The sequence below is a fragment of the Molossus molossus genome, unplaced genomic scaffold (assembly GCF_014108415.1).
Source record: "Molossus molossus isolate mMolMol1 unplaced genomic scaffold, mMolMol1.p scaffold_m16_p_8, whole genome shotgun sequence".
In the NCBI taxonomy this organism is placed as follows: domain Eukaryota; kingdom Metazoa; phylum Chordata; class Mammalia; order Chiroptera; family Molossidae; genus Molossus; species Molossus molossus.
Window position 1 is genome coordinate 88,397,430 of NW_023425402.1, and position 26,738 is coordinate 88,424,167.

At 40.3% G+C, this 26,738-nt stretch overlaps 1 protein-coding gene across 3 annotated transcripts in view; it reads right to left on the reverse strand.

Moving 5' to 3' along the window:
- MAP7 (microtubule associated protein 7) overlaps positions 1 to 26,738 on the reverse strand; it is a 174,689-nt gene that overhangs the window by 35,471 nt on the left and 112,480 nt on the right. For all 3 annotated transcript variants that reach the window (XM_036248796.1, XM_036248795.1, XM_036248797.1), the window contains exons 2-6: positions 26,029 to 26,130; positions 21,245 to 21,322; positions 4,602 to 4,765; positions 3,480 to 3,597; positions 2,725 to 2,811 (exon numbers count right to left, since the gene is read on the reverse strand). In XM_036248796.1, coding sequence (XP_036104689.1) covers positions 2,725 to 2,811; positions 3,480 to 3,597; positions 4,602 to 4,765; positions 21,245 to 21,322; positions 26,029 to 26,130 — 549 coding nt within the window. The remainder of the gene's footprint in view (positions 1 to 2,724; positions 2,812 to 3,479; positions 3,598 to 4,601; positions 4,766 to 21,244; positions 21,323 to 26,028; positions 26,131 to 26,738) is intronic.

Here is a 26,738-nt window from a genome sequence, read left to right on the forward strand (position 1 = left end):
GGTTATTTTCACCTGGGCATGAAAGCTCATTACAGGAAAACAGACTAACAAGAAGGAAAGAAGAGGCAATGCTCTTGGGTAGCAAGGATGGCCACTATCGCATTTCTCTTAAAAAATCTACTAATAACCACATCTCTAAGCCTATCACGTAGATTCAGTGTGGTTTACAAAGGTAGAAACAGCCCACAAACTTGCCTGGCAAAATGAATGGTGATATAAAGAAAATCAGAAATCTTTCTCTTTAAGTTTATTAGCAACATCGTCCATCCTGCAGTCAAGGAACTTTAGAGCACTTTTTTTTTATCCTCACCCAAGGACATTTTTTGCATTTATTTTCAGATAGGGTGGGAGGGAGAGGGGGAGGAAGAGAGAGAAAACATCACCTGAGACACATTGAGTGCTCACCACCCACACAACCCCAACCGGTGCCGGGAACAAACTGCAGTTGAGATAGGTGCCCTTAGCGGGAACCGAACCCAGGCCTCTCTGGTCTGCGGGCCAACGGTCTAACCGCTGAGTCAAACCAGCCTGGGGGAGAGCATGTCTTAAAGTTCAAGTCAGGTGAGAAATACAGTTGTCCCTCGCCACTTCAGTATTTGAAAAACCGGGATAGAGTGAAGCCACGAATGTCCAAGCTCATGCCAGGGAAAACTGTATAAATAAAGAATCCCACTTCGCAGAAATTCACTTACAGCGGTAGAATCTGGAACTGATTAACCGCGATAAACGAGGGCCGCCTGTAGCAGCCATTTAAAAGGCAAATATCAGCTCTGTTAGTTGGCTGTCTGTACAGTAGAACCAAGCAGAAACAATACTCCTTAGCATAAATCATGTTCCCTGAATACAACTGTATGCATTAAAAGTCTAAAAATCTCATTGTATTTATGTAGGAGGCAGGTAGATGATGTTCGGACCTATAATAGCCAAAGGTAATGGGGTTTTGCCATATTTTGTTTTATTGTCTATTGTTCACTTCTAAAACTAAACACAAATAAAATGTTCCTTGTGGGAGAAAGGCTTTCAAAATTCAGTTTCACTAACCTTGTTAGTAAAAATTTTACAGTAAACTTTCCCCCGCAGAATCACCATTTTTGGCCATTTACAGTGTACAGGGTGATAAGAAGTCTTCCAACAGTATCAGATACTTCTGTATCCTACTGGGGCTCATTTTATAGTTGAAGCATTTAATTATTTTTTTAAAAACCCATAATTCCTGTGACTCAAATTTATCTAGACTTAGCTGATGGGCCCGTAGGGCATTCCTAACGTGAAAGATTCAGGATAAAATATCAAAAGGAACACCTTATTCATGAAATGTGAGGTTCAAGGGCACAAGGAAGAATAATGAAAGCCATTCCCAGGTGATTCTATAGCAATACATTTTCTGCTATTGGTTCATATGTTAAGCTCTCATTAGAGGAGCATTGTGTCTATATGCAGGCCTATCCTGCATGGTTAAAGTTATGGGGTTATAACATGTATTTATTATATTACTTTATACATAATAAGACAATTTCTAATCATTTCTTTTTCTCACTAAACAAAACACAAATTCATGAAAGGTTTTGCAAAGAATTGGCTTAAACAGTATAAAGTTATGCAAGCCAGTGACAGTTGCTGTGTGAGCAGTCAAACAAAACATCGGTTTAATGTGGATTAAATTTAATTTCTAGGACTTGTTTGTTGGTCAGAAAACACTGATTGAGTACCCACCATGAACCAGTGGGTATTCAAAATGAGTAAGATGATTTGGTCACTGCTCTCAAGATCACAGCAGATCAATCTGATCTTTGAGAAGTTTGGCATATTCCCATTATTCCCGATCTTCTCTGTTCTAGTATAGCAGCAGTTTTCTCTAATTCACAGCCCTTATAGAAATGGATTTTATCCAACAGTATCCACTCTCTTGCTCTGAGTGGCAGTACTAATGATCATTTATTGAACCCTGAGTGTGAAAACAAGAATTAAGCTAAGTAACTTTATTTCCCCTCAAAGAAAATTTGTAACAGAGTATATTTCTGCCATATACATGTAAAACAAAGCCAAGTAAAAGAAAAATCAGTAAGGTTATAACAATATATACCATGACAGATTTTCTGCATGGAACAAGCATGTAAAACTAGCCCTAGAATGAAATATCACCCTTAAATGATCCTAACGACTGCAGATTTGATATGTGCCCTACCAAATAAGAGCCAAAAAAGAAAAGTGCTTTCAATTTTGGTTCACTGTCATATAAAAGTAAATTGTGGTAATATGATTTTAGATTTTTTAAAATGAAGGAGTTATAGAAGATATACTGAATGTTAGGAAAGAAAGAGAATAGAGCAAACAAACAAAAATCCAATAACGTTTAGATTAAAACTAAAAGTGGCAACACCAGTATGGAATGGGGGTGGGGAGGGGAAACCAAACTGGATATATTTTGATCCCAGGTAATTTATTAGCTAAAAATAATTTTTTAAAAGTTTTATCTAAAATGATCATTTAAGGAGAAAGCAAACATATCACGTAATTATTTCAACAGCTTTAAGTCACCTGAATTATAATATATTATCACACTTAAGAAACACTGTGCTATATCCCAGATCTAGGTCTATGCAACAGGATATTAAGCAAGCATCATGACTAAGGTGGTGATGGTTCAGCTATTGATGAACTCTGGCCCTAGGTCTGAGGTGCTAGCTACAGGTCAAGCAATCAGCAACCACAGGAGATCTGTACCAGATTTTCTAGTACCACCAAAAGTTGTGAAGTGGTGGTCCAGGCCTGCTAAATCGAGAAAGGTGAATGATGATTCAACAAAACCACCTGGGAACAGAATGTAAGACAATGATTTTTGAAAGTAAATTTTAAAAAGAGGCTATTAGACTCACACAAATGAAAAAGAACTGACACAGTATATAAAATTCAAGGTGTATTGAATTTACAGTACAAAAATAAAGCTTTCCACTAATTCCAAATTTCAGTATTTTCATGTCCATTCAAGAATAAGGGAATAGCTCAGACATCTACTACTATTTGTATCTTCAAAACCTGAACTTTCTCTTATAGAGCTAGTGTTGCATATACTTTAGGGTCATAATACATAAGCTCATAGTATTGATTTTGCTCAGTCAATATGACTATGAATAAAAACCTGGTGAACCAATTTCATAACCCTGAAACCCTATGTAAATTAATTAAAATAATGTACAGTTGAAACTAGCATGTTTATTTGGAAACATTGCATAGATTTCTCTCTCTTTAAGGACGTTTGTAAAAAATGAGGAAAGCAGTCTGTGTTAAGGAAGAAAGCCGTATCTTCTTACCTCCATCACCCTCTTATCCTCAAACAGTAGAAGCATCATTTAATTGTAGTGTAATTATTTCAGCATGATTTTTGTTTTGTAAACAAAGATTTAGGAGAAAGAAGCAACTGCACTTTTGCTGTTCAGGAAAAGAACTGGGGATTGTGAAAGTGGTCACTGCCGGTTTACCTGTACTGTGAATGCGGGGGCTGCCATGGAGAGGGCCTCCCCATGACCACCGGTTATGCTTCTGTTTTGGCTTCTGGCTCCTTTCCATCGTGCGCCGTACGACAGCTTCATGGCGCTCCTAAAATGGAACAGAGCAGCTGCTGATGATATTCAAACTGGTTGTCTGAGGCTTCTTTTTAAAAGAATTATTTAAAAATTAATTTTAGAGAGAGAGAGAATGGGAGAGAGAGGCGGGGAGGGATGGCGGGGGAGAAGCAGAGAGGGAGAGAGAGATCTGTCGCTATCATATGCATTCATTGGTTGCTTCTTATATGTGCCCTGACCGGAGATCAAACCCGAAACCTTGTGTATCAGGATGCCACTCTAGTCAACTGAGCTATCCAGCCAGGCAGGGCTTCTTTAACTTAAGGCAGAGTGGAGGGAGACAGAGTACTTGACCTCAGTATCTATTTCCTAACATCTACACCTTATCTTAAGGTGAGAATATTATCAACATGGGACGGTTATTGAAAACATTAAGACCCAGTTGAAAAAGCCCATTGCAAACAGAAAGTACCTAAATAAATGATCCTTATTATTACTACTGGGAATGTGATGCTGTCACAGTTGGTGCAAGTCTTAGCTTGTACAGATGCTAAATACATGTGGGATTGTTCCTGAAACATGGAATTTAGAATCCGAGGACGTGGGTAATCCTGACTCCACAACTCACTGAGTTGGATGACTCTGTAACTTACCCATTCTGAATCTAAATTTCCATTTTTGCCAAGATTCAAGGATTGAATAGGGTTAAATGAGACAATCTAGTACGTGGAAATGTTTGTCGGTAAAGCCCTACAGAAATCCAGTGGTCTTGATACTTCAGTATAGTTTAACTGAACATAAATAAGTTTTAGGTGTAGACCGGAGAAAATGGGCTTTTAAAGCTGCGGTGGCAATAAGAACAATCACAGCACTCTCTACATGACTTCACGCCCAGCGCGCTCCACACCGTGACTCTGTCCAGCTGCTCACTCAGTTTGCGGCGTCTCAGCTCCTCCACGGAAAGTTTCCCAGCAAGTGCGCGCATTTCTGCAGCCGCGCGCCTCCGTCTGTTCCCAGGGTCCCCGGGCGGCACCTTACCTTGTCCTCCTCTAGTCTCTGCCTTCTCTTTTCCTCCACAGCAGCCCTCCTCCGCTCTTCCTTCAGCCTCTGCTCTTCCAGCTTCTTCTTCCTCTCTTCCAGGTGCTTCTCGTAGTGCTGCCGGGCCCGCTCCTCCTTCTCCAACCACAGCAGCTCTCTCGCAGCTGGGAAGAAAGACGCACGATCACACGCAGGCAGGTTCAAACCTGAATGAACAGCAGGCTGTGGCAGTGGCGTCCACGTAACACAGAGGGGTCTTCAGTTTTGTAGTCACAAGCCTGGCCTTTGCTTTCCTCACATTTTCAGGAAAAAAAGTACTATGGTTAATTTTTAGCATTATTTAATGTGCCAACAATGAGTAGAGGAAGATGCACCGAGTCTCGCTCCGGGAACCCCCACAGTCCTCCAGTCTGGTGCATTATTACTAGAATGATGCATATGTCACATGCTCTGGTCTCGATTTTGACTTGACAGGATGCCCTAATAACCGAGAGTACTATTGGTCTCTCTCTTTTAAAAAAAATGTGGTGTCTTTCAGACTGAAAATTTGACTATGTTTGTTTCAACACAGCACCGGTTTTCTGAAAGAATTAAAAGGACTTGGGAGAAAACCCCAAAGATTGATAGTTGATAAAAGGCATATTAAATGCCTCATAGGCATACCACACTGAGTCAGATAAGCAATGTGACGGACCAAATCAGCGGCTGATCTTGTGTCTCAAGAGCTCATAACTTAGTTAGATGAGATAACATCACAAGCTGAATGGAAACACACAATTTAAAAAATAGTGTTCAGTGAGGAAATGCTTCTTTTCTTTACATATACACGTTTTTTTCCTCCTTTTAGGGGAAAATATACAAAACTAATTTTTTAATATGGTGCTTCCTTACACACATCTTTGTAAAAAAAATTTTACACACACACACACACACACACACACACACACACGCTTTTTATTGATTTTTAGAGAGAGAGAGAGAGAAAGGGAGAGCTCTAGAGAAAAATCAATGGGAAAAACATCAATCGACTGCCTCCTGCACGCCCCCTAATGGGGATCGAGCTCACAACCTGGGCAAGTGCCCTGACTGGGAATCAAACAGGGACCTCTCAGTCCATGGGATGACACTCAATCCACTGAGCCACACTGGCAGGGCTAAACATGTCTTTAATATGAGTTATTAACCCTATAGGCAAAGTGTCCCAACAAAATTTAAAGCATAAACCTTGAGGACACTACATTACATACAAATTAAAATGTTTTATTTTAAGAGGAAAAAAATAGAAATTCAGAACATTTCAGTTTCCTCTAAATGTATAGTAAGAAATATTTTGTATTCCCACTGCCATGAAATCTTTCCAAAACTGTTCATGTGAGGAGACAAACCTACTGAAAGGGATCTGAATGGACTTTACTTTCATGGAAGGAAATGAGTCAACATTCATGAGTTTGTCCTGTGATACCACGAAGGGGGGCGGACAGAGAGCTGGGGGCTGCAGGGGAGAAGTCTGGGTTCTCCCAGCAGCTCTGCCACTAGCAGGTGGGTGGGACCTCGGATATGTTCATTTGGAGTTAGTGTTTTCTCTTGTCTAAAAGATGAGGAAATCGATCTTCAAGATTCCTTCCAATTTCAAATTTCTATAGAAATTTTTCAGGCCCAAGTTAAAAGTTTACTTTAAGTAAAAGCAGTGTGCAGATGATATTTTGTTGAACCTGTATGGTTTTGCAAACCAATGCCACCCCAATAAATTCAATATAAAATAATAATAAGTTTTTAAAAGTACATAGTATGTGCTCACTAAATATTCACTGAAAGAGTGAATAAATAAAAAACACTATGCCCAGCCAGTGTAGCTCAGTGGTTGAGCATCGGCCTATGCACCAAGAGGTCGTTGGTTTGATTCTGGTCAGGGCACATACTCAGGTTGGGGGCTAGATCCCCAGCAGAGGCTATACAGGAGGCAACCAACTGATGATGTTTCTATCTCACCCTCTCCCTTCCCCTCACTCTAAAAACAAACAAACAAAAAACACCCACTATGAGAACACATGTTAAAAATAATAGGCAGAGAACATAATTCTAATAATTTCTTAAGATACACTTACTGTGATTGCAGACATTCATGCACATAAGATCTTATATGTGCAACTATCTTATTGGCAGGTTTTTAATAACACTACACATTTTGTTTTTGTTTTGTTTTTATCCTCACCCGAGGACATTTTTCGATATTTTATTCAGATAGAGTGGGAGGGAGAGAGAGAGAGAAACATCGACATGAAAGGGACACATCAAGTGGTTGCCACCCGCATGACCCAACCAGGGCCGGGGACAAACTGCAACCAAGGTACGTGCCCTTAGTGGGAACCGAACCCGGGTCTCTCCAGACCGCAGGCTGATGCTCTAACCCTGAGCCAAACTGGCCAGGGCATAACACTACACATTTTAATTCACTTAAAAAGGTGGAGTTAACAGTAATAGATTTTGTCAAAACTTAAAAAGTACAGAATATTAAAAGGTGAAATGAAAGTCTTCCTCTAACCTTAGATCCTCTTATATTCTCCTTCTACCTTTTTGACAAACGTAAAAAAAGTAGAAATGCAGACATACGGTAGTATAACACTTATTGCTCTGCATATTGTTTTTCTTTTTTCTTTTTTTTTTAATCCTCACCCGAGGATATTTTTCCTTTTTTTTGTACAGATAGAGTGGGAGGGAGAGAGAGGAAGGGAGAGAGAGAGAGAAACATCGACGTGAAGGGACACATCGAGTGGCTGCCACCCACACGACCAACCAGGGCCGGGGACAAACTGCAACCGAAGCACGTGCCCTTAGCGGGAACCGAACCCGGGTCTCTCCGGACCGCAGGCCGACACTCTAACTGCTGAGCCAAACTGGCCAGGGCTGCATATTGTTTTTCCACTGAAAATATATCTTAGAGATCTTTCCATACCAACACATTAAATATGAATCTAAGAACCTTTTTAATGACTATATTTTATTGTCTGCATACATTATTTTATATAATGCAATACTTAATAATGGATTATCTAAGCTGTTTCCAGTATTTTAATTACTCAGGTCTTAGAGTGACATCATTGTATAACACAGACTTGCTCTGTGTACATGTGTGAGCTTATCTATGTAGAAGTAGAACTGCTGAGTCAAAGGGAATATACATTTAAAATCTGATGTTGTCATACTGTCCTCTGTAGGGGTCACACCAATTTACACTTTCACCAACAACATATGAAGGTCACAGGCAGAAACAGATGTGACCCTGAAACCTGTGGCTATGCAATATGATACATCTATTTCATGACACTTAGCTTTCCAACTACATAGTCTTTTACTTTAATACCCTGTTTTGAGGAAAATTTTCAGGGTGTTTGAGGACATTTATAAATGTAATATATTCCTTTCCTGTAAGAGATCCAGAAGCCAGAAAGATAAAATAAGAGATACAGGTATTTATGAAATAGTAAATATTAAAAAAAAACAAAAACTGATAAGGTAAAATTTGTAAAATAAGAGTTAACCAATTTACAGATTAGTTTTCCTTAAATAATGTTTTCCATCAAGCTCATGGCTTGCTCATGGCTATTTATGACTATTTCCTCATTAAAGTTAAATTCCCCTGATTTCTGAAGTCCTACCTTGGCCTTCATCCCCTTATTTGGCCTTACTCTGCGCTCCCAGCAGCCTTTCATTCTCGCAGTAGACTTGCCCCCTCACTACCCTTCGCAACAGACCAGGCCTCTCCCACATGGCCGCTGGTGCTGCTGTTACTTAACCTCTCTATGCCTCGCTTCTGTTGGGCAAATTGTGGATCATTACAGGACCTTCCTCATAGATTTACTGTGAAGATTACAAGAATCATTTCACTTAACACAGAATAATTCTCTGCACTTAGTAAACTTTCAGTAAATAGTAGTTATGACTGCCATCTTTGTTATCATCACCATAATTTCAATTCAGAAAATTAAATTCAGTTCTTAAGGTTGTGTTATCTCAGTAGCGCTGGATATTACTACAGTTATAATTACTTTTACTGCTAATAATCTAAAGGAACAACATATCTTTATCCATCAAACTCTTATTGAGTGCCACTTCCATTTTTTCCACCAGGAAGTCAAGATCCCATTGCAGAGCCTTCTTTAAACATTGTCTTTTTGAGAACAGTCAAACAGAGAATAGGCAAACAATGGTGAAATAAGCAAATAGCACTTTCAGATTATTGCAGTATGCTGGTGAGTGCTAGAATTATTACCAAGTACGGATCATGCAACCTTTCAAATGGAAGAACACATAAGAATTAACAGTTAATTTATTCTAAGAGGTTTAGTTATTTAAAATATTCCCTAAAGAATGCCAGATAATGTGAAAGTCTTAAATTATTAAGAAATGAGACTTTTGAGCACAAGGAAAAAAATCAACAGCTGCTGTGGACTGAACTGTGCCCACCCCTCCCACCCCCCATTCATATGTTGACGTCCTGCTTCTCAGGATGACTGTGTTTGGAGACAGGGCCTCTAGGAGGTAATCGTGGTTAAATGAGGTCACGAGGGTAGAGCCCTAATCCAATGAGATTAGAGTCCTTATAAGAAGAAACACCAGCAAGCTCTCTCCCTGCCTTTCTTCATGCTCAGATGCTCTTGTGCGAACAAAGCAGCCTTCTGCCAGCCAGGAAGGGAGCTCTCATCAGAAACTGAACCCTGCTGGAACCTTGATCTCGAACTTTCCAACCTCCAGAACTGTGAGAAAATAAATTTCTGTTGTTTCAGCCACCCAGTCTATGGTATTTTTGTTGTAGCAAACTGAGCAGACAACTCATTCAGTATTTAAATCATTAACAATCACTAATTTCGTTAGAGTAGCTTTCTAAAAGTATAATAGCATGTCCAAAAAAGGAACTGTGGTGAATATTATCAACTTGTACTCGTGTGAAATTAAAATTCCCCCCTGGACTCTGGGATCGTAATATACAATGAAATGAAAACCCACTGTAGCCCCTAAAATCCTGGACATTGACAGGTCAGTCCCATCCCTGAGCTGCCGCCACCAGGATAATACTTTAATGACGCTGTGACGGCATGTCAGTGCCACCAGCAGGGGAGGTCCGCTATCAATCTGGACTCCATTTAGAAACGTACAGTGACTCTTGTACTAAAAACACTAAAATTGAAAAGCAGGGCATTGTGGTGCATGGAGCATAGGAACCTGGGTCCACCCCCAGGCCTGCCACTGAACAATGAGTGATTTCTCAGGTCCGGGCCCCTCAAATTGCTGTGGCCCCATGTTCCTGACAGAGTGGCTGGGTGGGCTCATGGTAACATATAAAGCACTTAGCACAGTGACATGTATATAGTAGGGCTCAATCCATGCAGGTAATTATAGTGAGTGAATCTTTTTGATGAGCATACTAATTCCTGTCCTATTGCTAGGGAGAAAAGCAGGCAATGGGAAGAACACAGGTGGGACGGAGAACTCAGATGGTGCACTCAGGGGCCAGGCGGGCTTCCTGTTCCGGTCTCACTCAACAAGCCACTGCCCAGTCCTTCGGAACCGGCTCACATACGTGTAGGTGGAGTACAGATCCCACTACCACGTGAAGGAAAGAAACATACGGCACTCAGAGAACAGAGTATTATTATCACTTCATCTCTGAAACACACACAGCTATTGTCTTAGTTTCATATTAAGATATGGAAGAATATGAATAGGTTACTGATAAAATTGGGTACCAGAATAACCAGTAATATCATGAAGAGTTAGAAAATGATAAGTGATAATATCTGAGTTTAGGTACTGATTCTGTCAATTATTCTGTGTGACCCTGGGAAAACTGCCTAACCTCTCTGACTTCTAAATTAGAGTGTGTTCAAAATGATCTCCAAGCTCTTTTCCAATTAACTCCCCTGACTCAATTTTTTGTTTTTACTTTTGAGGACATGTGTGGGATTATAATTAGATTTCTTTTTCACTTGATTTTATGTTAAAATTTTAATCTTGTGTTGTATGCCAATAATGATTGATTACATTCAAATAAATTTCATTTTAATGTTGCTATAAAAACACGGACTATGCCCAGCTGGTGTGGCTCAGTGGTTGAGCATCAATCCATGCACCAAGAGGATGCTGGTTTGATTCCTGGTCAGGGCACATGCCTGGGTTGTGGGCTCGATCCTCAGTGAGGGGCATGCAGGAGCCAATCGCTGTGTCTCTCTCATCGATGTTTCTATCTCTCTCTCCTTCTCTCTTCCTCTCTCTCTAAAAGTCAATAAAAATATATAAACAAACAAACAAAACAATGACTATGTGTATTAATTAATAATTCTAAGGGAAAAAGGGAATCTAATGGCTAAACCTACCTCATTAATGCTAGGCAGGGGGCTGTGGAATGAAAAAATAAGAGAAGCATCTGTGCAGGAAATACTGATTAATGTCATTTAACAGTCAAGAAGTGGGAATGAGCCCCGGCTGGTTTGGCTCAGCAGTTAGAGCGTCGGCCCTCGGACCAAAGAGTCGTAGGTTCGACTCCAGTCAAGGGGATGTACTTGAGGTTCGTCCCTGGCCCTGGTCTGGGTTGTGAGGGAGGCAAGACCAGTCGATGTCTCTTTTTCACTTCGACGTTTCTCTTCCTCTCCCTCTCTCCCACTCTGTCTGAGGATAATGGAAAATATCCTTGGGTGAGGATAAAGAAAAAAAAAAAAGGGAATGAAAGGCAATCACGAATCGTATAGAAAATTAGAGCCCGCTTCCACTTTAATAAGGGGTCATGGAAACACGGTGCCGGCATCAAACCAACCCCTGGGCCTCAAACCACCAACAGGGAGAAGATAAAGTTAAAAAATAAGCTGAAAGAAATAAAATCAAGCCTAATAGTTAAGATTGAGACTTTTAGACCAGGACAAAAACAAAAACATGAAGTTATGGTTTAAAAAAAAGTCTAAAACCAAGTGTCAAATAAAGCATAAAAACAATGAGCAAATAGCTACCAGGCAGGTTAAAACAAAAATGAAATAAATGTGGGAATATTACTACCACACAAAATTGAAATGAAGATCAAATGAGGGGGAAGGAAAACCTGAAAGGAAGTAAATAGCTCGCCCATGATCACATGATCTAAAGGAAGTAACTGCCGTTTTAATTCGCTCCGATGCCAAAGCCGGTATTCTCAGGTACTGCACGGTACCTCCACAGCCACATCTGCCTGCCTAAAACTTCCACTTGAACTTCAGTGAGATCCATCACATCACTTTGTTGGTTATCTGCATATGCGTCCCTACCTCAATCCAGAACCTACTCTGTTTGCTGTGTTTTGATGCCAGATTCATTTTAGCTTCAAATGCTCTACAAAGTTAGATCTCAGGGTCCTCCTCAATTTCTCCCCCGTAAAGTCAATTATATCTCAATAAAGCAGTTAAAAAAAAAATCTCCCTCATGGGTGCTCCAATCTAACTCAACACATCTAAACAAATGATCCTATCATTTTACATCAGAACTATCTCTAAAATTCTGTATCTTCCCTCAATCTTCTCCCCTTAGGCCAATAGGACTGAGGTGCTGGCACAGGGGTTTATACTTGGGGCTGGAAGGGTTTATACTTGGCTGAAGGTCTTCATGATAAGAAGGCGATACAGAGCCAAAAACCTCTTATCTTCAGGGCTAGGAGTTTTTGCTAAAGGAAACAAATGGTGTCCTTGGAATACTTTTGTTCCTGCCTCAACCTAATTCACTCTCATTCCTCCAAGAATGTTGCCACCCTCTTCACCTGGCTGTCTCCCCAGGCCCTGCTCTGCTACCCCAGGAAGCACAAGCATCCCTCTCTCTGCCTCCTCCCGGCTCAGAAGCGTGAGGCACCCCCGTTCCAGGCATCTAGGCCACTGTCCGTGGCACCACACGACCTCCACCCTCGTTTTGATCACCACCAGCATCATGGCGAGATGTCTTCACCTCGCTTTGTTCTGACACCCACGTGATTTACAGGTGTTTATCTTCACAGTCGCTCTATGGGGTAGACACTGCAATTAAACATTTTATGATGAGAAGTCTGGGACACTGAGAGGTGAAGTAACCTGCCTGACGTCTCACAATAAGCCAGTGGTGAACTGAAATTCAAACTCTGGATAGTATGACTGAGATGCAAACAATGAGCCATTATACTAAAAGACAGGATTTGGAGCACCGCCCTGTGACTCAAGTTCCTCCTCTAAATTGGGACAAGTTGGTGATCCATTGTGAAGATCCCAATCTTCTAAGGTCACTCTGAGTCTTCATCATCATCTGTTTATAAGACCCTTTAGTGTTCAGGTTTTAAGATCTTTGGCCTTAAAGGCAAAGTAAATTTGAAAGAAACAAATAATGGCTGCTTAGTCACAATGATTCATTTTAGGTTAAAGCTTCACCCTCTGAGTTACCTAATTCATCCCATACAAGCATTTATTCTTTCCAGGCCTGAGCCTGACTCATGATACAGCTCCTTTGGTATGTGCTGATGTCCATGTCCCTCCCACTAACGTGTATTCAGATCCCTTAGCTGCTCATAACCTGCCTGACAGCTTAGGAATTTTGGGGCAGTACATTCATTAAGTGACAACTTCAGGAGACCAGATGCCAAGATGGACCACAGATCTGTCCAAGTTTTATCTGGTAGAAATTTGGATTAGAAAGATTGCTTTCCCAAAGCCCACTTTTTTGGGTGGGTAGTAATGTCAAAACCAATGACTGTCCTAATCAAATAATGTGAAGTATGAAATCAGCAGCAGTGTCATTTATGGCTGTAATCAGAGGTACAGCATTCCTGGTTATTTACTAATTAACCCTAACTTCCCTATCAACATTTTTGAGATAAACATTCTGAGTCAGATTGAAATGATCTTTTTATACCCTCACCCAAGGATATTTTTCCATTGGATTTTTAGATAAGGTGGGAGGGAGGGAGAAAGGAAGGGAGGAAAGGAGAGAGAGAAACACTGATGTGGAAGAGACACATAGATTGGTTGCCTCCTGCACAACCCTGAACTGGAGCCAGGGGTCGCACCTGCAACCGAGGTCCGTGTGTACCCTTGACCGGGAATTGAACCTGAGACTCTTCGGTCTGAGGGCTGACGCTCTAACCGCTGAGCAAAACTGGCCAGGGCTGAAATGATCATTTATTGCTTGACTACACTCTTATTAATACTGCTGTCCCTGGGTTGAAAATACATTGACATTAGGGAGGAGGAAAAAAAAAAAGCAAAATAAAAAAGCTATAACTGGAAGGGCAAGAAGTCGGGTGCAATCATCTGAGAAAAAAAAAGACAACAAAAAGCTCAAATATAATTTAATTGACGTATGTTTGAAAGTCAATTCCTTGGTATATTATCTTATTATTGTTTCTAATTATATTATATCATGATGAATCTTTTACAACTTTGAACTTAGCCACAAAATCCAATGTAAATGAATTGAATGACATTAGCTCAAAATTTTCTTCACGAGCTGAGTCAACCATACAATTCTTTGAGAAGCTTCCATAAGTGTATAGAATCCCAGAGAGCCCTGGGGCGGAATGTGGCTCTGATCACATCACTACTTCAAACTTAATTTGCATCATCTTCAAAAAGGGAAACCCTGAATGTCCCTAAACACAGAAGACTATTTGTCTGGAAAACATCCATAAACATTCTCGTGAATTTTGTCAACGTACTATAGGACTATTAGTTTTATAACATATATGAAGAACAAGCAGTTTTAAGACACAACTATTCAATAGATTACCTTCATATTTTGGTCCTCTAACTGAGAAAATGCTGAAGAGTAAGAATTCAAGGCTCGTTTGACGGAACAATTATAAGGGCGGGTATTACCTGGTAATTTAGTAATGTCTTAACTAACTTGCAGTATACCTGCTGCACTGATCTCTACTTGTATAAAAACGCACAGACTTACTACTATTCATTTAACATTGAACCAGCAGTTGTTGACCCCGGCCATGTGCCAGGCACTGAGCGGGGCACGGTCCTTTCTCTTATGGGCCTCTATTCCAGGGGGGCAGACAGACGTGTATGAAATACATGCATGAAATACGTGCATGCCGAGATGCTGACAGTGATGTGGAGAAAAATATAAAGTGCTGGTTTGAAATCTGAATGAGGCGTTCAGGGAAGGCCTCACTGAAAAGATTTCGCCCTGGCCGGTGTGGCTCAGGGGTTGGAGCGTCGGCCTGTGGACCAGAGAGTCCCAGGTCCGGTTCCCGCTAGGGGCACGTACCAAAAAAAAAAAAAAAGAAAGAAAGAAAAGATGACATTTCAACCACATCTGAAGGAGGAGAGGGAATGAGCTACACAGGCATCTCTCAGGAGAAACATTCCAGGTGGGACACATAGCAAAGGAAGTTCCAGGAGGCTGATATTTTTACTTCAATTTCCCTGGTCCCGGCTCAATAGCAACAACCCATTAAATACTAGTTGAATGAATAAGTAAACTAAAATAGCATGGAAATAGTTAAAAAAAAAAAAAAAAAAAGTAGTGGCGGTTAGTTTTACTTTAAGCTATCCAGAATAAAAAAAGTTACACTGTCACACAAATTCCACATGCTCTGATCCTTGTAAATGCTTTTGAAGAAAAGCTGGTAACCGGGATCTGTTCCAAGTTCATATAGACAGAATTATGTACTCAGTGGACTCCAAGGCTAACAAGTGATTAATGCCACGAAATTTTCTCAAAAAGATGTCAGAAACTGCTTCCACACTCGCGTTTCACCCCGTTGTTCTGAGTCAGATGGACAGGGCACTCGCACGCCTGCATCTGGCTTGTATGAGGAGGTCATCTCTCCCCTCCTGCACACGAGGGTTGGCTGGAGCCCGCTCTGGAGTCTCCGAAAGTCCACCTCGGGCACGGAGAGCATGGGGACTGCTCTTACTTTACAGCGTCACCACTTGTTGAGAACCTTTAACGGGGATCTTGGTTGGTGACTGTACAAACCGAAAGCATGCCTGAATTAACGACTCCATTTTTCTAGATTCTCTCGGTTCCTTCCTTAAGCTAAATGATCACAATGTATTTTTAAAATAAAATAAATGACATTCTATTACATAAATTACATTAGCAACTATGGCGGGCCCCCACAAGGAAACGTACAACTACTGTGTTAATTTGCTACTAAATGTGATAATACATAGTGAAATGTTTAGAACACTCCTTGGCCCATAGTTACTGCTTAATAAACATTGTTATTACTGTTTCTTAACAATGTTAAGGTAATGTTAATATTATTACTTAATTATACATTTTTTTCTTTATTGATTTTAGAAAGAGAGGAAGGGAGAAAGAGAGAGAGAGAAAAGCATCAATGAGAAAGTACATCAATTGGCCACCTCCTGCAAGCCCCCCCACCCCTAGGGACTCGGCCCACAACCTGGGCATGTGCCCTCACCGGGAATCGACCTCTTGGTGCATGGGTCAATGCTCAACCAGTGAGCTGCACTGGCCGGGCTATTAATTAAAAACTAGGGGAACCCTGGCCGGTTTGGTTCAGCGGTTAGAGCGTCGGCCTGCGGTCCTGAGAGGCCCGGGTTCGGTTCCCGCTAAGGGCGCGTAACTTGGTTGCAGTTTGTCCCTGGCCCTGGTCGGTTATGCGGGTGGCAGCCACTCGATGTGTTCCTTCACGTCGATGTTTCTCTCTCTCTCTCTGTTCCTCTCTCTCCCTCCCACTCTACCTGAGCAAAAAATGGAAAAATGTCCTCGGGTGAGGATAAAAAAAAAAAACTAGGGGAAAATCAGTAAATATTTATTACATCTCTGTTTATACATAGCACTGTGCCATGTATTGGTATACAAAGAATTAGAAAACAAGGGTTATACCCTTTAAAAGCTTAAAATATACAAAACTAGGGAGTTGCATAAATCCAATTAGGAAAAGTTCAGTAGAGTATAAAATGGCATTACAATGTAAGCTAAAATATGATAGTTACACAAGACATAAGATATAGTGAGAATATGATAGAATTTCCAAAAGAAGAAAGATAATGAAGTCTGAGAAGGCTTCCGAAAGAAAGACTGGCACTAACTGTGGCAGCTGCACTAATGAAGTACATCACTGAGATATAAATGCATTAAGGCCTGGACTTGGATGATAGCAGAGGCAGCAAATTTAAAGTCTTGGATGTGAGATTTATGCTGAAGGCAGAGGTCAGCTGCTCTTATGACTAAATGGGTTTAGGATAAAGAGTGTGTAGCAACTTCACGCACACACTGGGCTAGAGAGGCTGAAGCCCCAGCCAGCAGACTAGGCTGAGGTCCAGACTGACTACTGGTAGCTACAAGTGGCTCAATAGGCTGGGATAGAGACCGGTCAGTGCACAGCATTGAGCCACCATGGGAGAGAGAGAATGTTTTATTCTGCAAGAGACCTAATGCTAACACTGGTAGTCAGAAAGATACCAGTTTCTTTAGCAGCACCAGAAATATCAAAAATAGCTAAAAGGAATAGTTTACTGGGGCCAAAAAAAATAGTGGAGCAACTGATCGGGACACAGAAATGACCCAGAGGAGTAAGGTATGGAATGACCATTAATGAACAATTTACTGGTATAGAAGTTGAGTTTCAGATAATGGGAACATATCTACTGTTTTTGAGTAGCTAGAAATATGAAATGCCTATCATCAGAAAAGGAGAGTTGAAACCATGAGAACAAATAAGGTTTTCCCACCCCCTAGGAAAAAATAAAATTAAAGTATAGAAGAGAGATGGCAAAAAAGATGCAGAAGTCAAGAGAGAGAAGTTTGAAGAAATGGCCTGAATAGAATCAGATGAAATACAGTGGTTGAGGAGATTCCTTCATGTATAAAGCTGTTGAGGCAGAAAAATAATGCTTTCAGAGTCTATATACTCAACCAAACAGAATAATCCCACACATGAAAAATTATGCCTGATTTTATGCAATAAATGGAAAGATAATGTAGAAAGAGCAGATCACATGACATAATCCTACCATAAAAGCATTAAAGCATGACTCAGAGGTTAACCTACAGAAAGTTATTAACAGGCTGATGCAATCAGTACAAACATGACATGGCATCAGAAAAACAAAAACAAAAAAGCAACAAGAAAACAGAATCCAAACAAAACGACCTTTATTCTCTCTATCTTGCTTTTTAAAAATTGGATTAAAAAGAATCTTTCAATGTTAATTTCCACCTACATCCAACAGTGAATAATCAGTCTCAATGGCCAATCACTTTCCATTTTGCTTTGTTGGAATTTCCTTGGAGTGTACTTATTTAGTTATTTTTTTTAACTTGGAAAATTTTAAGTTTGAAAGCTTTGTAATACTGATGATACCAACTAATTTTTGTTTTCAAAAAAGCACAGTCCAAAAATCTGCTATTAAGAGATGGTCCTCCACCCCCCTTTTAAAAAAATATTCAACTGCTACATAGTTTCTGCAAAGCACAGTTTATGGGTAATTCATCAGGTGTGTCCTTTGATTTTCTTTTAGTATCAAAGACTTTTCAGAAAGCACCCTTACATATTCCAAGGCACAGCTTAAATTAGATGTTAGACTTTAGATGACTACAGATGTACGGATGTGCATTTGCAGGAATGCTGATCTGTATATTCATGAGGATTCTAGGGAACCTCTCGAGACTTGGTTTCTACTATGGTGGCTTAAATGGGAAAGAATAAGCAACAAGACACTTATAAAATTTAAAAATACAATGCAATTAATGCAAATAAATAAACAGATTTGAGGTATTTCATTAAAATTATGATTCTCAACAGCAACAAAAGAGATTAGATCAGAATTAAGAAAAACTGTAATATTTAACATGGCAGGGTTAAGAATAAAGAGAAACACTGTATATTACATACTGGTTTATCAAACAAGTAAAATTCTGATACTAGGATAATACAGTAATCTGAAAATTACTTTGATCCATATAATAATCTGAGGAGCATGTTGGGTCTGTTACCAAATGCCTGCTTCCCGCCGTGACCATGTATCCACTGCTCCACAGTCCCTGCCTCTTCTGTCTCCCTGGATGAATCTTCATCCTCTAATTGGAAGCTCAGGTGGCACCTGACATCCCCAGGTTCGGTTAGGTGCTCCTGTGGTCTCAACACCCCCTGTGCACACCCCTTCAATACCATCCTGTATTATAATTGCTTTGTGTTCATCTGCTTCCTCAAGGGGCTGCAGCTAGCTCTGCAGGGCTGGGTCTCCACCTTCATTCACCTTTTTAACACAATACCTGGCAAATAAAATTTCTGAATATATAAATTAATGAGTCATGTTGTAAACCACTGATATGAATTGAAATATGGGACTATGTCTTAAGAAAAAAAATCTAGCCACTCAACATACAAAGCTAGGCAACTTGTAGGAGAATTTGCAGCTTCAAAGCTATGAGTCTTACAACTTTATAGTATAAGAAGTATATTTTTGTTTGTCCAGCATATTCATGTTTTCCACAAAAGAATTAATAATGCTTGGCTTTGAACGCCAAAGAAACCAATGGAAAGGTATGAGTTAATGTGTAAAAGCTACTTCACAATGGAATTTAAATCATAAGCAGTAGGCCGCTGCTATGGAGCGAGCCGCTCCCACTCAAGCAGACATGAACCTGTTTTAAGGAGACATTTAATAGTGCAGGACCTGGTCCGACTAGGACGGGGTGGGAAGGGGAGATGGACATGAGTGCTAATGCTCGGATAAATCCAAAGCCAGAGTGCAAACATCAAGCACCCCAGGGCAGTAGTCAGTTGGGTTTTTTGCTCAGCTGGAGTCTCTTCTGCTTCAGTAACTCTGCCTTTTCCTTTTTTGTCAGCTCTGGTCCAGTTGTCAAACCAAACTTGACGAGGGAGCAGTGGGCACAGTCCACAGAGCCTTACTCTCCAGAAACATACCAACCTGCAGGAAACTTGCCAGGGACAGGGAACTTCAAGACTGGGAGAAAATTCTAGGCACAGGAAAACAGGAGAGCTGGTTCACTTTCAGCAAGTCATAAAAATTTGTGTCGGAAAAACCTTGGCAGCAAAAGAAATTACTTCATATGATCATTATGGCAAGGCAGAGAAAGAGGCCTGTGTTAAAATAATGTAAATAATGCCAATAGACTTTTGAAAACCACATTACAGGAAATTTCACAAATCTGGGTTCTTGAAATGGAATTGCCATTTGACCCAGTGATCCTCATTTCTAGGAATATATCCTAAGAAGCCTGAAACACTAATCAGAAAGTATATATGCACTCCTATGTTCGTAGCAGTGCTATTTACAATAGCTAAGATCTGGAAACAGCCCAAGTGCCCATCAGTAGATGAATGGATAAGAAAGCTGTGCTACATTTACACAATGGAATACTATGCAGCTATAAAAAAAGAAAGATCTCTTACCCTTTGAGACGACATGGAGGGACCTGGAGAATATATGCTAAGCAAAATAAGCCAATCAGAGAAAGACAAGTATCATATGATCTCACTTATTTTTGAAATATAATGAACAAAATAAGTTGACGAACAAAATAGATCCAGAGACATGGAAGTAGGGAAGAGACTACTAACCTTCAGAGGGAAGAGGGGTACAGCGGGCGAGAAGAGATAAAACAAAGAACTTATACGCATATATGCATAATCAATGGACACAGACAATAATGTGGGGAAGGCGGGGGAGAGGGAGTGAACAGGGGGAGTGGGAAGGGGGTGTCACTGGGGGAAAAAAGGAAAGACATCTGTAATGCTTTCAACAATAAAGATTAATTTTTAAAAATTTAAAAACAGATGGGATACAGGCGCTGGGTTCTCCAAATGAAACACGAACTCTTACAAAATGCAGAACTTTAGAAAATGTGTGGGTCATCCGCTGGAAAAATTCTGGCAACCTAAATCAGCCCCAGTCTTAAAATACCTAGACACTCCAGAAACACAGACATACTGACCAGGCATTTCACCTTTTCAACGTGCATGAAGAGTACCTGCTTTAGCATCTTTGCATAGAGGAGCTGCAAAGTGAAGGAGAGGGCCCAGCACCCTCGCTCAAGGCTCTGGAAGACAATGACGCTGAGCTACTCCTGTGACCCAGCTCTCTAGGAGATGATATGGCGAATGTTGTAGTTGCTAATCTTTCACAAGGGCCTCAGGTAACAAAAGAAAAAACAGACCCCTCAGCACGAGGTCCTGTGCTTTTCCTGGCAGCAAAGTGGCAGCATCTGTCTATAAATTCGACAGCAGCACCATTCTAACATGGCAAGAGCGGGTGCCCTAGCAGTACCGAGTCTCATAATTGTTCACATAAAAAAGAACCACATGCTACAGTCCTTGTATTTCCAAGTTGTGAAGTGTAAGCTGAGCTGCCACACCTCTCATGTTCACATTCCCTCCGGTGCCACATTAAACTGGGATTACAACAGAAGAAGTGGAAATGACCTTAATCCCGGGCTGGACTTTATTGTCGCCGAAAACTTAGTCCTGTGTTTTGATCATATACTAAATTCTGTTTTGCAATTCATTTGCAAAACTCATAAAGGCATGCTAGACAGCATGGTTACTACACTGATACACATTTGCTCAATGTTAAGTGTCCATTATCCCAGAGGGGGAAAGTAACATTTCAACAACAGTGTTCCTTGAACCCCAAGTGAGGGATAGATAGAATTACCCAGCTGCTTTTCCCTCTCCTCTCGTCGCTCCCGGGCCAGTCGTTGCCGGTCATCAACCCGTAGCACAGGTGGAGGGTCTGAAAATAAGATAAAGGAGGAAGGCATATTTTTATTTTTCTTGAAGGCTTGCAACACTTTATTTATTTGTTAATCCTCACCTGAGGATTTTTCCATTGATTTTTAGATGAAGTGGAAGGGAGGGAGGGAGAGAGAGAAAGAGAAACATCGATGCGAGAGAGACACACGGATCTCTCCTGCATGACCCCAACCAGGTCTGGGAATCAAACCTGCAACCCAGGTATGTGCCCTTGACAGGGAATCTAACCCGAGACCCCTTGGTCCCAGGGCTGACGCTCAACTGCTGAGCCAAACTGGCCAGGGCTGAAGGGCATATTTTTAAAAGAAACTAATGATTTAGACATATACATATTTTTGTCCAGTAAATTTGATAAATAGTATATTGCTGCATCTTACAGTTAGTACATATGACTATAGTTTCAGTGATACACTTCAGCAGAATTCTTCTGAGAATTTCCAAGCATTTTTCTTCTATTTAAAAACATTACAGTCCTGGCAGGGTAGCTCAGTTGGTTAGAGCATTGTCCCGATATGCCAAGGTTTTGGGTTCCATGCCCAGTCAGGGCACATACAAAAATCATTCAATAAATGCATAAGTAAGTAGAACAACAAATTCATGTGTTTCTCTCTCTGGCCCCCTCAAATCAACAACAACATCAACAAAAAATATTACATAGGAGAGTAAATCCTCAGAGTTCTCATCACAAGAAAAATGATCCATTTTATTATACTATGTAAGATGATGGATATTAACTAAACATATTATGGTCATCATTTCCTAATATATGCAAGTCAAGTCATTACATTGTACACCTTACACTTACACAGTGCTACATATTAATTGTATCTCAATAAAACTGGGAAACAATAAACATTAAATGAAAAGACACATGGCAAAAAAATTATGTAATAACATAACACAATTGTAGCCTTTGGCTATTTTCATCAAAAAATATATATGATGTTTTGTGTTCCTAAGCTACTGAAATTCTACTACTTTTATGCTTTAAATGTCTGTTCCTTAACAACAAAAGGAATCTCAGGTGCAGTTATTCTGAATAGATGTTCACCACTTGGATGTGAGGACTCAGAGGGGCACGAGTTCAGTTCCTGTTCTGTCCCTCACTCGCTGAGTTACTTACCACTTCTCTAAGTCTCAAGCTATGACTTGGGTTTCCTGGGTTTTCACTTATTACATATAAAATGAGGACACAGTAGAACCTATCTCACATCATTGTAAATATTAAATAAAATAATGCTGTACCAGCGTTAGTAGAGTGCCTAGCACATACGTCTCAGTAAATTCATTCATTCACGGAACACGTGAAAATAATTTAACATTATGAACATCCCGCATTGTTTCCCAATAGACCTAACACTGTTAGAATAAAACTAAGTTACTGATTCTCAGAAGGAAAAGTTTTAAGAGAAATAGAATTTTGGTACAAATAACTTGCAGCTGTACTCTGCATTCAACCTCCGACCTTTAATGATTAAAAAGTAGGGTGCCACCCAAACTGTGGCACTTTCAAGGATGAACGGGAGTGCAAGTGACAGCCTGTCTTCAATGACATGTATAAACCTGGACTGTCCCAAACAAACTAGAACTAAAGAATGATGCTTGAAGATCAAGCAAGCCAACTCACATCTACAAGACTTCTATCTGAACAACTGCTATTTATATGACAGATTACTTCTGTTAGGGCTTTGCATTTTACCAAGCACTTTTACATAAATTATTTAACTCTTCACAGTAATCCTATGAATTAGCCAAGCATTTATTCATTCAGTGAAGAGTTAGTCTACCTATTTTCCAAATGAGAAAACTGAGGAGATATATCTGACTAAGGAAGGTCCAAGCAGGGCCTAAAGCCGGCTCTGTAACTCAGCCCTGTGCTCTTTGCCCTCATGGCACCTCCAGTCACCAGGGGGCACGATGGGGCAGTGAGAGAGGGGCTGGAAGATTCCAGTCAGCATTCCTCTGGGAGGGGAAACTGTTTGTAAACAGTCAGGTAGAATGAAGTCTTAGTGGCTCTTCGAAAGACCTGTGGTGGAGAATCGTAGAGGGATAGGAATTAAGAGGGAGTTTTAATGAACTTGAATTTCTGCTTTTCTCAGGTACATCTAGTTCTTGAAGGAAATGCAATTTTCTCCTCTAATTAGGTCAAACTCTTAACCATTTGGAAGCAGCGGATGGAATTCTAAAGAACCATCTCCCACCTCCACAGATGTGGGCAGTTCTGTGACTTGACAAACTGTCTCTCGGTCTGGGTTCAAGCATTCACAGCGGACAGCACTGGCCCTTCTGGATAACCGACAACGTGTGCTCAAGCTCATGAAACACCACGAGGCCTGCCATACAAGCTTCAAAGACGAAAGATGAGCAACCTGAATGTGAACAGATGCTTTCTAAATCAAAGAGATGTTCTAGGGTTTTCTGAGGGGGTTAAATTATCACCAGGTAAAGGAGAGAAGGAAACTGACTAAAATTTACTGGGTTAAAAGGTGCCCTGAGAAATCATTTGGTCAGGATGTCCAGGTCTGGTTAGGGCAATGCTCCAAATATCCCCAAATTTAGCAAGTACTTTTTTCTTTTCAAGTTCTAGAGAATAAAAATTAACAACCGGCTGTAGACAGACATTCCCATGACTCATATCTGATGAAATCAAAAGGTTTGATGCAGGCCAAGTCCTCCAATATGGAACCTCTTATATTATCCTTTGGAGATACGCAGGAAAATAACATGATGGTTTTAAAAATGATAGCGTTTTATGTACCTTTGCTTATCTCTATAAACAAGAAAGCAGACACAAGAATGCCTCAAAACACAATTAACCTGAAATGAAATGTCTCCTCATTTAACCGGACTTTAGCAACTTAAATCAAATGGCTCTAAATAGAGATGGACAACTGAGGTGGAGAGTTTTTGAACTCTGGGCCCTCTCTGCGCTCTGTGCAGATGTGCCTTACCACACGGGAAGGTCTGTGTTAGAAGTGTCTATGCATATATTAGTTTACTCCGCCATAATGCCAACTAGAGGGTAGGAATTATGCCTTTTAATAACATACCCCCTAGTACCTACACAGTGCTGATACCAGATAAATAAATGAGTCATCAGGATATGGAAGTATAAATTGCACAGTCAAGAACAGTAGACATTTTCACTGTAAATTTCAGAATGGTATAACAATTGATTAGAATTGATTCAATGGTAGAAAAAAATCATTAGAAGTGATTGTTGATAGGGAGAACAGGGCAAAACAGTATAAACCATTTAGCTATGTTCAATTCTCATGGTAAACAAATGGGGTTTTCATGCTAAAGCACTACTTCCACAAGGATGCCCACTTGAGTCTAAGGAACAAAAGCCCTCCAGAATAAGCCCTGTGAGGATAGAGGTCCCATTGTCTTGCTCATACACTACCTCTCACAGTGACAGGCATAGAACAATTACTCAATAAATATGATTAGATGGTGGGTGGACAGATGGATGGATAAACGAATGAATGAAAAGGCAAAACGACTAAATGGGAAAATCTCAGCCTGCTAATTAAAACTCCGATGAAGGCTGCTCATGCAATATTTGCAACAGTACTACTTATTCTTCTATCTTCTCAATGACCAGCCCAATTTAGGTCTTATTTAAAGCATCTTACATAAGACCTTTCCATACGGGAAAAAGCTCCACAAATGTAGGTATAATGGGGAATGTATCTTATGAGGCTAGATGCAATTATTTCTATCTTTGTTTTCACTGATTCCCTGTTTTGTTTTTTGTTTTAAAATATTTTTTTCTTTATTGATTTTTAGAGAGAGAGGAAGGGAGAGGGAGAGAGAGACAGAAACACTGATGAGAGAGAACATCAATTGGCCGCCTCCTGCATGCCCTGCACTGGGGATTTGGCCCACAACTCGAGCATGTGCCCTGACCGGGAATGGAACTGGCGACCTCTTAATGCATGGGTTGATGCTCAACCACTGAGCCACACTGGCCGGGCTGATTCCCTGTTCTTGAGTGACATTGGCCTTGGATGCAGCATGAAGTAGACTTCCAAGACCCTTCCAATTTGCCTTTACCTTCCTTTGGTTATCTCTCATCATTATACTGTACACTAGTCTCTCCTAAGGACAACACAATGGTTATTGGATACCTGGAAGCAGCCACATTGTCTATCAAACTGTTTGTATTATGTTTACAGACTGTTTGCTTCTTTGTATCACTGAATGGAACAGACCATGAATCATAAAATACTGTGTAGGTGTACAATCACTGCAGGGAATGGTGAACAAAAACATAATTCTATACCAGCTTTGTTATATGTAAAGCTTTTCTTAGATGATTTTTGAAAAAAGTCACAAAAGTGATATGCAATAATGCTGGACATACTGGTACTAAAAACTGTGTCATATCTATCATTGCAAACAGGATAGTAAAATAATTACCTCTTACACATGGCTTGACAGTAGACAATGCATCCACACACACCATCTCGTTGACTGTCAAAATGATTCTGAGAGGTAATCAGGGGATGTGTTTGAATCTCCATTTTAAAAAGAGAAAATGAAGGCTTTGAGAGATTCTCTAACTCAGTATGAGCGTGTGTTTTGGTGGCAGAACTGGAAGCACGCTCTCCTAAATTCTAGCATGCCTTCAAGGTTTAGGGGATAACTGTCCTTTTCCACAGCAAATGCAATGCATCATACCTGGCTTATTTCCTGAGTGGTTGCTATTTTGTCCTGAAATAGCAGAGTGGGGCCGGTTGGAGACAGCAGTTTTCTTCTCGTGCACTTTGTAGCTGTCAGGTGCTACACAGATGAGACAAAAGAGAAAAGACATACTTAGTTGCTTAAAATTTATTCAGAAACTATTCAATATTTACTGTTCACTTTTGTATCTGGTACTGTGCTAGCTTAAGGAAAGAAAAAAAAAAAAGACACAGTTACAACCCCTGCCCTCAAGGCACACACACTGTTCACGGGAGGGACACATCCAAAAAGCAACAGTTTCAGTGGAAGTGGCCAATCTTGTAGTAGTGGTGTGTTCACAGGTCCCTGAGGCCATCTACCCTGCTGTCCCCAGTTTACATATAAAACAACCATGTGGAAACATGATTGGAATCTAAAACCTCTGACCTTAGTTCTTACAAAGTTCATGTGTTAGGCAGCAAAAAAAATTTCCAAGAACATAACCAAGTAGGTCACCAAAAGGGAATTAAGAGATATAATTTACTAGATTTTGAAAAGGCTTCTACAGAAAGTTCAATAACAAAGATTATTAAAGAAACTAAGGACAACGTGTTCTAGGAAAGGAGCGAAGGGCAATAATACCAGGCAGTTCTCTGGTTATAAAGTATAGGGCTCTCCAGGATCAGAAAATTTTTCTTTACATGTGTTACTTTATTTAACCTATTTTC